We start from the raw sequence: 14,374 nt of genomic DNA, 5'->3' as shown, positions 1-14,374 counted from the left end.
TTCGAAATGTTGGGATCAAAAGGTTCTGTGGCAGATGGAAAGAGTAGGAGTGCATGAACAAAGTGAAATGACAGTAGCGGCAAGAATCCTTGGGGAGGAGAGAACCAGGGATCAGTGTGGGAAAGTTAATGGGAAGCTGGGTCATTGGAGCAGGTCCAGGAGAGGGAAAATTAAAGGAAAGAGAAGAAAAGAGGACAGAAGACTGAAGGGAAAGAGCACAGGAAGAGAGACACAGGGCTTGTCTACACCACGCAGCTTTTAGCAACAAGGCTGTACTGATACAGCCTTGTCGCTAAAAGTGAGTGTGTGTAAACGCTCTTTGTCGGTACTTTGTCGTCACTTTTGCCAACAAAATACGTCCAGCCCTGCGAGTGGTGTTAGCTTTGTCGGCAGGCGAACGCTCCTGCCAAAAAAGCCACGTTCACACTGCCACTTGCGTCAGCAAAACTTTTGTCTTTCACGAAGGGGGGGAGGGGGCTTTTTTAAGTACCTGTGAAAGACAAAAGTTTTGTTGACAACTTTGCAGTGTAGACATATGCTCAGTGAGAAGTTTCCTTGAAAAAGGTATGTGAACGAGGGGCTCTCTCACAGTACTGAGATAACACAGATCGGTTGCTGCACAACCTGATTTTTGCTTAAATATAATAAACTTCAGCACTCAATTTCTTTTCCTGCTCCCTCAATGAATAAATTCGTAAAGGCAGTATTTATGTCTGGGGTGTGCATATAAATGGGCTCAATGGCAATACTAACAGCAATTAAGTACTAATTAACGTGGGTGGGAAATCAGGAATGCAGCAGGTGGTTTCAACTGGGGGAGAACCACAAATAGGTGGGTATATTATACCCAAACTTTTCATTGCTACCACTTAAAAAAAAAGTGCAAAGGAAAAAGTAGTCACATACCATCACTTTCTAATCCCCATCCCCTCTTTAAATTGAAAATTAATGGTAGTTTAGGTATAAACGTGATCAAGTCATGATCACTTATAATGTGCGAGCAGAATAAAGTCCAGATGAGTAATCTAGATACATGGTGTTTTAACAGGGCCAATTTCACAAAACTAAAAACAATTATGAGCCAGATCAGTTGGGAGAAAGAATTTAATCAGAAAAATGTGAATGATAATTGGGAATCATTTAAGAACATCTTGGCTTACTAGATGCCCAAAAAGTCAATCCTACAATTGAGAAAGAAGGCTGTACTGGTTAAAAAAATATGACCTGGGTTAGGAGGGAACTGAAGGAATCTATAAAAATAATACATAACAAATGGAAGAAAGAAGATGATTATAAATCAGAAGTTAGAAATAGTAGAAAATTGATAATGGACGCAAAAGGACACAAGTAGTCTATGGCCAGCAGAGTTGAGGACAATATGGAGGAGTTTTTAAAATATATTAGGAACAAAAAGAATCCTAACAATGATATTGGTTTATTACTAGATGGAAATAGTAGAATCATCAACAATAACGTGGAACAGGCAGAAGCCTGTATTTGGGGAAAAACAGACGATATAGTCTCATCATATGGCGATAACACTCCTTTCATCCCACTAGTAATGCTAGAGGATTTTAAACAGAAGCTACTAACGTTTTAAAAATGTCTAACAGCAGGTCCAGACAACTTGCATCCAAGAGTTTTAAAACAGCTGGCTGAGGAGCTTCCTGGACCATTAATGTTGATTTTCAAAGAGTCCTGGAGCACTGGGGAAATTCCAGAAGAATGGAAGCTATGGTAGTACCTATTTTTAAAAAGGGTACACCGGATGACCTGAGTAATTATATGCCCCTCAACCTGACTTCTATCCCAGGCAAGATAATATGAGAGTGGCCAATAGGAGACTCGATTAAGAAAGAACTAAAAGGAGAGTAATTATAAATAATGCAAATCAACATGGATTTATGGAAAACAGATCCTAACTAGCTTGATATCTTTTTCTGGAAGATGACAACCTGGAAGAAACAAAGTCATCATGAATAAAGTTTGCAGAGGAGACAAAAATTGGGGAAGTGGTAAATAACAAGGAGGACGGGTTACTGATTCAGAGCAATCTGGATTACTTAGTAAACTAGGTGCAAGCAAACAATATACATTTTAATACAGCTAAATGTGTACATCTACGAACAAAGAATCCATGGAGGCTATAGGGTTATACTTACATAATGGGGAACTCTATCCTGGGAAACCATGATTCTGAAAAAGATTAGGAGGATGTCGTGGATAATAAGCCAAATGTGAGCTCCCAGCATGACACTGTAGCCAAAAGAGCTAATGCGATCCTGGGATGCATAAACAGGGAAATCTCAAATAGGAGTAGAGAGGTTATTTTACCTTCCACTCATGCGACTGCTGCTGGAATACTGTGTCCAGTTCTGGTGCCCAGAATTAAAAAAGGATGTTGATAAACTGAAGAGGATTCAGAGAAGAGCCACAAGAATGATTAAAGAATGAGGAAAACTCGCCTTATAGCGACAGACTCAAAGAGCTTGATCTATTTAGCTTAACAAAGAGAAGGTTAAGGGGTGACTTGATTACAGTTTATCAGCAGCTACATGGGGAACAAATATTTAATAATGGGCTCTTCACTCTAGCATTGAAAGGTATAACATGATCCAATGGATGGAAGTTGAAGCTAGATACATTCCAACTAGAAATAAGGCATAATTTAAAAAAAAAAAAAAAAAAACAGCGAGTACTTAACCACTGGACAATTTACCAAGGGTCACGTCACTGATGGAGAATCCACCAATTTTTATATCAGAATTAGATGTTTTTCTAAAAGATGTGCTCTGGGAATTATTTTGGGGGAGTTCTATGGCCTGTGCTATACAATAGGTTTGACTAAATGATCACACTGGTTCTTCTGGCCTTGGAATCTATTAAAGTGTTGTCACAGCCATAGCTTCAAGAATAGAGGACTCTAGATCTTCGATTTACAAATACACTTAGGATTCTTCATAACAGGTCAGCAGCTTGCCTGGTGGAAAGAAAATAGTTAATTTGCACTTGTCTTGAATGGGTTAGTTGTGCCTGAAAAGTGGCTCTCTCTTAACCTGACTACCAATGCATTTAATTACTGAGATTGTAGTATCAAATAAACAGTTTTTGAATTTACAAACTAGCCACTGAAAAATAAAAAGATGCTTCATACTGAGGTTTGCATCCCAAAGTGCACTATGTTCCAATGTACAAATGGCTATCATACCTGTTGTCCTCTCCCCTACTGTTTCATTATTAAATGTTCAATAGGCTGCAATGCACTCTGAGGGACATAGCCTCAGAGCATATGAAATCTGAACGGAACATGCAGTCACTCATTCATGCAAAGTGTGCGAAATTCATGCAAGGATGACTGGTGAAGGTATAGAGATGAGTCCAGAGCATTCAAGGCTAAAAACCATCTTACCCAGTTTACACTTTCAGTACGAGCCAGTGAACTGCACTTCTTACAGAAAGTCACTACAAAACAGCATAGCATCACACGTAGTTTGACACTTAGAATTTTGCTATTTCTAAACAAAATTTCTACCACCACGTCAGTACACATGGAAGATTCCATCTACAACAAGGTTACTATTCTTCAAAATTTCAGAGTATGAAGAAACTGCCTGGGAAAAAAAAAAAAAAGAAAACTGGCAAAGCAAAAAAAGCACATTCCAAATAGCTCAAACTCAGCCAAATTATTTGTTAAGTTTAGATAAGAACAAAAAAAAAAGAAAAAAAAATAAAAAAAAAAAAAAAAAAAAAAAAAAAAAAAACACCCACAAGAACCTGCAAACAGAAACTTGAAATTAATGTTCCGTCTCAACAATAACTATGCTGCAATACTAATACTACTCCTCTAACTTTTTATAGAGAAAATGCACTTAAAAAAAAAAAAAAGTCTTGGATGTACTGTAGATTCATAGGTTCCAAGGCCAGAACAGACCACTGGGATCATAGCCTGACCTCCTGTGTAACACTGGCCATACAACTCCCCCAAAATAATTCCTTTTGAAATGTACATGTGGGCATATGTAATGTTTTGTATTAGAGCATCTGTATTTAGACGTGTCACCTTGAAATGTGTGTTAACTACTTATGCTAAACAATCTGTTCCACCTTGTATTTAGGGGGACATTCTGAGTATGTTTCCTAGACCTGAAAAATTTATACGATCTGAATGAAGAAGAGCTCTGTGTAATCTAAAAATCTTGTCTCTCTCACAAACAGAAGTTGGTCCAATAAAAGATAACACCTCGCCCATCTTGTCTCTAACACAGCTACAATAACACTGCAAGCAGCTTATGAATGTAGATATTCACATGACAATGATAATGAGCAGCATGAAATGCCTATGAAATCCAATTCTGACTTTATATGGGGCTCATTAATAATACATTTATCCAAAACAGAAAAGTTGAGAAAACAAAGTTATTGTTGTAGGAAGAGGATTTCTTTCTTCCTATAACAAGTGTCCTGAATAAAAACTCTAAACAATGTATAAAAATAAAGATAAAAATGACTACATGAAATCTTAATAACCTCTCAAGATCTTCCTTCTCTTTATTAACTGTACTTGAATTGAGCCATCCTATACAATAAAACCCATTACTAACCGCAATACTATGAGATTGCTTTTTCTGGCCTTCGTAGTAGGTGCCTGCACAAAAGTGCAATTCATATAAAGGAACACTTGAAGATACTGACATTTTAGTGGCCACTGCAACAGGTCAATGCTGTTCGCAGGGGACCATTAGTACAGGACACATTACAGCGAACTATAATCTGCATGTCCTTGAATGTATAATGTTTAAAACAAAGTATTTATTAGTTTGGGGACATGAGAATTTTTTAAAAGGTATCTTGGTCCTTCTATTTTGAAATTACACAAAGAATGCTAAAGCATAAAATGACTAACTTATCTGAGAGACGTTCCTAGTTCCACCTAGACATTTACTCTTATTCAGTCCCATATGTTAAATCAGAAGATTTTTAACTAAGGCCTTGTCTACACTGGCAAATTTCTGCACAGTAACGCAGCTTTCTGCACGGTAACTCCCAAGGTGTACACACTGTCAAGACACTCAGTGCGAAACTGCGCAGTTGTAGCGCTTTAAAAAAAGCCACCCCGACAAGAGGCGTACAGCTTTCTGTGCTGGGACTACAGCGCTGTGGCGCCAGTGTAGACACTGTGGTCAATTACAGAACTGTGAATGGCCTCTGGGAGGTGTCCCACAACGCCTGTTCTTACCTTGCTGGTCAGCAGTTTGAACTCTACTGCTCTGCCCTCAGGCAACCAACCGTCATCCCCACCTCAAATTCCTTGGGAATTTTGAAAGTCCCCTTCCTGTTTCCTCGGTGATGCATGCAGTGGTCTCAGCGCATCTTTCCAGGTGGCCATGAATGCGCCACACACCAGGTGATCCCCTGCTTGGAGCAATGCCAAATTGCTGGACTTCATCAACATTTGGGGAGAGGAGGCTGTCCAGTCCCAGCTGCTCTCCAGTCGTAGGAATTATGATACCTATGGACAGATTTCACAATGCATGACAGAAAGGGGCCATGACCGGGACACACTGCAGTGCAGAGTCAAAGTGAAGGAGCTGCAGAACACCTACCACAAGGTGCGGGAGGCAAACCGCCATTCCGGTGCTACGCCCACAAGCTGCCGGTTCTACGAAGAGCTGGACGCAATACTTGGTGGCGATCCCTCCGCCACTGTGAAGCCCACTGTGGATTCTTCGGTGGCTCGCGTGTCAGTCGAGAGTGTACCAAGCCAGGAGGAAGAAATCTTGGACGAGAATGTGGAGGGGGACCCAGAAGCAGAGGATGGCTCGGAGGTCAGAGATGCATGCAGCCAGGAGCTCTTTTCTACCCCAGAGGAGGCTAGCCAGCCACAGCAGTCGGATGTTGGCAAAGCGCAAACAGGAGAGGAGGTCCCTGGTAAGTGGATTTGATTTTGGGAATCTCTGAAGTGAATTGTGGGGGGCAGGAAGGTTGCAGAAAGCAGGCTTGTCTCCCACCGCATGCCCAGTCTGAGCAGCAGAACAGGCTGTTGATTGACTCCCTCAGTTTATGGGAATCTCCCTCAGAGATCTCCGGGAAACTCTCATGGAGATAGTGGGCAATCTGCTGCTGCAGGTTCTTCAGCAGAGCTGCTTTGTTTCTTGCCCCATTAACAGTAACTTTCCTGCACCACTGTGCTGTCAAAGGCCGGGGGAGGGGGGGGGGGGGGAGAACCATTGCTGCACACAGGCTAGCCGCATAGGGGCCAGGACGGAAGCCGCAGTCTTGGAGGAGACCCTCCCCTGATTCCCTGCTCACCCTCAGCAGCATGATGATCACATCCTGTGGAAAGTGTGGGGACAGGAATGATTATTAGCCTCCTCCCCTTCCCACAGTACTGGCTCTCCCCAAGAGCCACATGACCAGTGTACAGCAGGGTCCGGGAAGACTGATTTACCCTACCCCTGCGGCTACTCACCATTTAGGGAGTCTTGTGGCTCATGTGTGCTTGCCTGGGGTCAGCCAGTTAGTGACAGGTGTGAGAGTACTGGCTGTGTATTGAATCACTGAACCAGTGTTCTGCGTGTTGCAACCAATACTGCTTCTGTAAAATGCTGTGTTTAAACATCACAGAGATGACCTTGGGAGCCCAGCCTCCCTCTTTGTTATCGGCGGCTGAACAGCTGCACAGAATTAGAAAGCGGCCAAGAAGAACTTGGGGTACGTCTTCACTACCCGCCGGATCGGCGGGTTGTAATCGATCTATCAGGGATCGATTTTATCCCCGAACGCACTCCCCGTCAACTCCGGAACTCCACCAGAGCGAGAGGCGGAAGCGGAGTCAACGGGGGAGCTGCGGCCGTCGATCCCATGCCATGAGGACGGGAGGTAAGTCGATCAAAGATACGTCTTAGATCGTGCCCCCACTTCCCCCCAAGTGTAGACCAGCCCTAAGGAGGACTTTCCACGTGACGTTATGATGCACTCCGCCACCACGAAACAGGAATTGAAGGAGTGGTGGGACAGCAAGAAGAGGGACTGAAAGGAGAACGCGGCACACCAGAATAAAACCACAGAGCGGCTCCTAAATGTTATGAAGTGCCAAGCAGACATGCTCTTCTAGGCAATACTAGCTCTGCAAACCAAGCAGCTCTGCGCCCGCCCTCCTATGCGGCCGCTGTCACAAAACTCTTCATGCCCCCCACCCCAGACACCATCAACATACTCTTATCAACCTCTTGTCTCCAGTCTATACCTGCGACATTCCACTCCTCCCCTATCACAGTCCAGCACTGTGGACCCGCACTATCCACTGCACTCAACACCTATCCCTCTGCAGTTTGGCCCTGCTGAAATACAGTACCTGCTGCATTGTACTCCAAAGGAGAAGACTGGATATGATCCCTGGACATACACACATTTTTTTTTGCCACCCCAGGACCCCACCTCCTGGGACCTTCCCTTCCCCCATACCCCAGAGTTTTTTTGTTTGACTCTCTCCTCCGGTTGTTTTAATAAAAGAATTATGTTGGTTTGAAAGCAATCTTTATTCTATTAATTGAAAGCAAAACAAGCCCTGCAAAGTAACGTACAATGATGTTAAACCCTCATATTGCATCATCTGCACCAATCACCTCCTAGCATTACAGGCACTGCACTCCTGAGCATACCAACAAATATTAGTGGCTTTCAGCTTCAAATTGCTGCCTCAAGGCATCCCTGATCCTTATGGCCCCAGGCTGTGCCCCTCTAATAGCTCTGGTCTCTGGCTGTTCAAACTCAGCCTCCAGGCACTGAGCCTCTGCAGTCCAGCCCTGAGTGAAGCTTTCACCCTTCCCTTCACAAATATTATGGAGCATACAGCTATAAGCGTAGGAATACCGTCATCGGCCAGGTCCAGCTTCCCATAGAGGCAGCTCCAGCGGGACTTTAAACGGCCAAAAGCACACTCAACAGTCATTCTGCACTTGCTCAGCCTGTTGTTGAACCACTCCTTGCTGCTGTCAAGTTGCCCCGTGTATGGCTTCATAAGCCACAGCTTTAAGGGGTAGGTGGGGTCACAATGGGCATTTCAACTTCCCTGACGGTGATCTTCCGGTCTGGGAAAAAAGTCCCCGCTTGCAGCTTCCTGAACAGGCCAGTGTTCCGAAAGATGTGTGCATCATGCACCTTTCCGGACCAGCCTGCGTTTATGTCTGTGAAACACCCACGGTGATCCACAAGCGCCTGGAGAACCATTGAGAAATACCCCTGGCGATTAATGTACTCAGTGGCTAGGTGGTCTGGTGCCAGAATTGGAATACGCGTGCCATCTATCGCCCCTCCGCAGTTAGGGAAGCCCATTTGTTCAAAGGCATCCACAATGTCACGCATGTTGCCCAGAGTCACAGTCTTTCGGAGCAGGATGCAATTAATGGCCCTGCACGCTACCGTCAACATAAGTCCAAGGGTTGACTTTCCCACTCTAAACTGGTTAGCGACCGATCGGTAGCAGTCTGGAGTAACCAGCTACCACAGTGCAATTGCCACGTGTTCTCCAACGGCAGGGCAGCTCTGATTCTCATGTCCTTGCCAATGCAGGGCTCAGGCGAGCTCATCACACAGTCCCATAAAAGTGGCTTTCCTCATCTGAAAATTCTGCAGCCACTGCTCATCATCCCAGACGTGCATCATCACAATGTGATCCCACCATTCAGTGCTTGTTTCCTGAGCCCAAAAAGCAGCATTCCACTATGCCACAAGCAATCTCGTGTCATAGCTAGTACACGTGGCGAGATCAACGTCACACTCCTCTTGCCTTTGTAGTTTAAGGATAACTCCACTGCCACTTGTGACGTGTTGGTCAGAGCAAGCAGCATATTGGTTAACAGTCTGGGATCCATTCCTGCAGCCAGAAGAAACAGGGCGTGCAGTACACAAACCACTGAAAGATGGCGCCAAATGCAGACAGAAGCACAGGGATTGCTGGGATGCGAAGCAGCGCATCACAGGGCACTGGAACAGGACCCAGGATGCCCCGCGACCCACTCTGCCTTCCCACAACACTTAGCTGCAGAAGAGGAAGAGGTGCTCTGTGAGATAGCTGCCCAGAGCGCACCGCTCTGAATACCACTGCAAGTACCACAAAAATGTGCGCAGGCAGCTGACCATTGAAGGGAAACCACTGCTGTGTGTTCACACTCTCTCTGAGCAGCACTTTAACTCCCAGCGCTGTAACTCTGCCAGTGTAGACATGCCTTAAGTCTGCCTTTTAGTTACTCAAGCACCAAACAGCATCTGAACCATTTAATACTTAAAAAAAAAAAAAAAAAACACTTCCCTTTCCTCCACACTGAGACAGCTTAAACAGCTGAATCAATTTTGGTGAAATTTCAACAGGATCAAAAGTTTGCTTCTAAGCTGAAACCAAGCTTACGAAGTTTTATTCCAAAGCTAATTTTTTTGAGAATACTCAAGCGACCATGATATCCTGTTGCTGAAGGCTTAGACTTAAATTTCCAATCTCCTCTTTTAATTGACAAGAAACATTGCCACTGTAAAATATTTATATATCATCCTCAGTACACTTGGTGTAATATAATACCTTAGCCGCCAAAGAGCTTTTCAGATCACATGTACTTCAGCCACCACTGAAGCACAAGTCACCTCATGTTGGTGAATCTCACTCTTTTAAAATGAACTTTACTACACATCCTGTTACTTTTTCACATGCCAAGGTAGTTTTTTGAATTTTATGGTGCTATATCTGCCAGAGTAACAGACAGCACTGTTCCCGTATAGAAGTTCATTCAACATGACCAAAAAGTGGAATTGTTTAATTTAGCCCAGAACCCTTAGCAGCAACTCGTCCACTTTAGAGTAACAGAATAGTGAGCACATGAGCAGAGAAATCTAACACATTTACTGCAGGAAGTATTTATTCCATTTCCTTTGTTTTTCTTGTCAACCGTTCCCTTTCAGAATTCCAAGTCTGATGTCTACAAGCTTATCCTGCTTTGTGCATTAAGAATGAGACAGTTATTGCTCTGCAGATAGCAGAAGCTGAGTTTTATTGCAAAACCCTATGTTTAAGTGTTTGTTTCAAGCACAATGAGATCTGAATCTACAGCCTAACCGGCAAGCCTTTAACTTTGTAGATCTTTAAGCACTTCCCTGCAGTTTTCATTTATGATTTGTTTATATACCTGTTAATTTTGAATGTATACATTGCCAAACTTCATAAATATATTACATTTAAAAAAATGCAATCCAGAAGCGTGAAAAGTATTTCTAGCACTGAATCAAAACCTTTGCTAAGACCCCATTCAATTAAAAAAAAAAAAAAAACAAAAAAACAGTAAACACACAAATCAAAGAAAGGGAGAATCCACAGAGGATAGCCTGCTTGTATACAGCAGAAGTCACTTTCAGTAATTTATTACCAGCTGAGGCAGACACATGTACCTTTGTTCTCTGTATGATAGGATTAAGCTTTGTGGCCTTTAATTAAATTTGAATACCACAAAGCAACAAGTTAACTCTGATAAAAAAAATCTTTAAAGTGCCAGACACACACACACACACACACACAGAGCAACATTATACATGGTCCGATCCATCCCTCTCCTCCTTTCTCACTCCCTCCCCCCCTCCGCCCAAAAAGTGTATTGTGCAGTTTTCATCAGGTTTACATTTTTTTCTTTCTTTACTATACTATGACTAATCTGTTCAGTGGATGGGAATGGGCATAAGTTGCCATGGAGATCTCCAAGTTTCAACACAAAAGTTAAGGGGCAACTGGCCCTCATTACCTTATCTCAAGGAAAATTCAGATAGGGTCATTATTAGAAGGCAAAAAGGAAAGGATGAGGAGCATGGGAGTGGGACAAAATTTCTGACAGGCTGCGGCGGTTCTATTAGTTTAAAGGGAGTGGTTGTGAAGAGAGGAAGAAGTAGAGTCCTTGTTTGGGAAAAGGAGAAATCATGCAACTCTAGTACAAGAAGCAAGGAGGGGACGGGGAGAGCTCCTGTTCGTTTAGGACAGGCAGACAGAAGGGAAGAACTAGATTTCTTATTTTAGGAATTAAGTGTAGAGATGGGCCATGTATGCAGGAGAGACTGTACTAGTGGAGGATATTTTGGGGAAAGGGAGGAGGAATAGTGAAGCCTCTGGTCATGCAGGAACAAGAAAGGAAAAGAAGGTTTCTCCGTTGATTTAAGCACTAGGTATTAAAGCACTAGGTACAGGACGGTTGTGCATGAGATGGCAAAACCAGTAGTGCATACAGATGGGTCTTTGCTAGTGCAGGTTGCAAAGGAAGAGGTAGTGATCATCCGGCACAGGGACCCCAATACAATGCAGACAGAAGGGAATGATTGAGGAGTGCATACATATAAAGTTACGAATCTTTTATGTTTTTACAGTGCGGGTCACTGAAATTTTAGAAGCCACACAAACAATTAAAAGGGGTTAACAAGCTTGCTCTGAAATTAGCCCTGCTCTTTTCATCCTTGAATTCCAAGCACTCACACCTCCCTTCCCTCTTCCTCTCCCAAACCCATCTTTGCTCTTCAGTTTGCTATTGCGGGAAGCCTTACGTGGAAAGCTGTTTTTTTTCCCACCCGGGTTTGGAAATGCATACATGTAGCCGTGCCCCTAGTGGTGCGGATGGCATGGAGGAAAGGGGAGTACGCGAGACCGTGCTCCTGTAGGACGGGGGCACCGCAATGCAATGCAGAGAAGTGAACTGTGTGGAGGGGGAAGGCGTGCACGTGTACCCACTGTTCCTGAGTCGGAGAAGTGGAGGGGGAGACGGGTACCGGTCCCTCCCGGGCAGCCCTTCCGGGCCTCTGCGGGAGGGGGAATGGCCTAGGGCGGGGACAGGCGGAGCAAAGCGCAGTCCCCCGCGGGGGAAGGTCCCGATGACTTACCCAGGTGCAGGGTGAGGTTGATGGCGCTGGGGTACTGCACCCCAGCCAGCATGGTCTGGCTCTGCCACCAGGTGGTGTCGGCCTGGTTGTAGTCGGTGAGGAAGGCGGCGCCGTGCTGCAGGTGGGGCTGGGCGGCATCGCACAGGTGGCAGGACTTGGTGACCCCGGTCACGCCGGTCTGCACGCAGTACTCCTCGGCCGGCGAGCCGCACGTGTTGGTGGCCACCACGGTCACGTTGAAGGCGGCGTTCACGAATTCGGGCATGCAGCGCTGCGGCCGCCCGCTCGCCTCGTCCACGCATTCGTCCATGGCGGCGGCGCAGCGCCCGGCCAGCTCCAACAGCAACAGCAAAGGCAGCACCCCGCGACCCATCCTCGGCCGACACCAGCGATGCCTCGCGCGGCGCGAGATGGAGCAGCAGCCGCCTCCCAAGCGGCTCGCGCCGTGAGCCGACGGGGGCGCGAGACGCGGCGGCGGTTGAGCTGGTGGGCGCGCGCTGGCTGCGGGCGCAGAGGCAGCCTAGGAGCAGCGAACGCTCGGGCGGCTCCCGCTGCTCTGCGGCTGATCAGGCAGAGGGGAAGCGGGCCCGGCCGGAGGAGGAGCAGGAGCCACAAAGGGGTGGGGGCTGCGCGCGCGGTGCACACTGGGAGACATCCCTCCCCCTTCCCGGCCGGGGCAAGGGGACTTGGGTTTCAGGAGCGCTCGGTTGTTTCCGTGGTGACCCCCCTCCCCGGAATGCTTTGGAGGGCGGACGAGCGCATGGGGACTTAAAGGAGCCGTGCTGGGGAGCGGTGCACCCACAGGGGTGCGTCTCTGGGGGGGACAGGGAGCTGCAGCTTATGGATCCCCGCACGACAGAGCTTTGCGGGGCGGGGGCTGCACTCCCCACTCGGGACCTAGCTGCAGACGCGCGCCTCCAGCCCGTAGCATGCAGCCCACGGAAATCAAGTAACATTCAAACTCTCCAGCTGGGTGAGAATTCCCCTCTCTGTATCAAACCCGGAGTCTGAGCTGGGGGCGGGGGGGTTCTCACTCTGCGCACCCCTCTCCCCAGAGCTAGCGGCAGCTCCATGGGGGACTCCATGCTGCTGAAGAGCCTCCAGTCCAGGGCTCTACAACTAACAGTCCGTCCTCTGCTCCTGCTTAGCACGGCACTCTCTGGTCTCAGGGTCCCCACCTCTCCCTCGGGCACTGGAACAGGCTGGCAGATCACACAAAATGCAAGACAATACTAGGAATTAAGGATCATACTTAGAATAACTAGGGCAAAAATTCTATGCCCTGTTGTTTGTTATAGCTGTGTCTGTCCCGGGATAGTGTGTGTGGGGGGGGTGAGGTTAAACCTTTTATTGGACCAACTTCTGTTGGTGAGAGAGACATAGGATCACAGAACTGGAAGGGACCTCAAGAGGTCATCTAGTCCTGTCTCCTGCACTCCTGGTAGGACTAAGTATTATTTAGACCATCCCTGACAGGTGTTTGTCTGACCTGCTCTTAAAAATCTCCAATGATGGTGTTTCCACAACCTCCATAGGCAATTTATTCCAGTGCTTAACCACTCTGACAGTTAGGAAGTTTTTCCTAATGTCCAACCTAAACTGCCCTTGCTGCAATTTAAGAACATTGCTTCTTGTCCTAGCCTCAAAGGTTAAGAAGAACAATTTTTCTCCCACCTCCTTGTAACAACCTTTTATGTACTTGAAAACTGTTATGTCCCCTCTCAGTCTTCTCTTCTCCAGACTAAACGAACCCAATTTTTTCAATCTTCCCTCATAGGTCATGTTTTCTAGCCCTTTAATTTTTTTTTTTTTTTTTTTTTGCTCATCTCTGGACTTTCTCCAATTTGTCCACATCTTTCCTGAAATGTGGTGCCCAGAACTAGACAATACTCCAGTTGAGGCCTAATCAGCGTGGAGTAGAGTGGAAGAATTACTTTTTGTGTCTTGCTTACAATACTCCTACTAATAAACATCATTCTGGGGTGTGCTTTTTTTGCAACAGCGTTACACAGTTCACTCATATTTAGGTTGTGATCCACTAAGACTGCCAGATCCCTTTCCACAGTACTCCTTCCTAGGCAGTCATTTCCCATTTTGTATGTGTGCAACTGATTGTTCCTTCCTAAGTGGAGTACTTTGCATTTGTCCTTATTAAATTTCATCCTATTTACTTCAGATAATTTTGAATTTTAATCCTATCCTCCAAAGGACTTGCAACCCCTCCCAGTTTGGTATCATCCGCAAACTTTATAAGTGTACTCTCTATGCCATATCTAAATCATTGATGAAGATATTGAAGAGAACCGAACCCAAAACCGATCCCTGCAGGACCCCATTCATTATGCCCTTCCAGCATAACTGTGAACCACTGATAACTACTCTCTGGGAATGATTTTCCAACCACTTATGCACCCACCTTATAGTAGCTCCATCTAGGTTGTTTTTCCCTAGTTTGTTTATGAGAAGGTCACGC

At 45.7% G+C, this 14,374-nt stretch overlaps 1 protein-coding gene across 1 annotated transcript in view; it reads right to left on the bottom strand.

Annotated features, from left to right (window-relative positions):
• The window catches only part of LAMC1 (laminin subunit gamma 1), a 131,656-nt gene extending 119,382 nt beyond the window's left edge, over positions 1–12,274 (bottom strand). The window contains exon 1 of the mRNA XM_034778058.1: positions 11,902–12,274. Within this exon, the coding sequence (XP_034633949.1) occupies positions 11,902–12,274 (373 nt within the window). The remainder of the gene's footprint in view (positions 1–11,901) is intronic.
• Between the last annotated feature and the right edge of the window lie 2,100 nt (positions 12,275–14,374).

The sequence above is a fragment of the Trachemys scripta genome, chromosome 8 (genome assembly GCF_013100865.1).
Source record: "Trachemys scripta elegans isolate TJP31775 chromosome 8, CAS_Tse_1.0, whole genome shotgun sequence".
NCBI lineage: Eukaryota > Metazoa > Chordata > Testudines > Emydidae > Trachemys > Trachemys scripta.
This window is presented reverse-complemented; position numbering and strand designations above follow the sequence as displayed.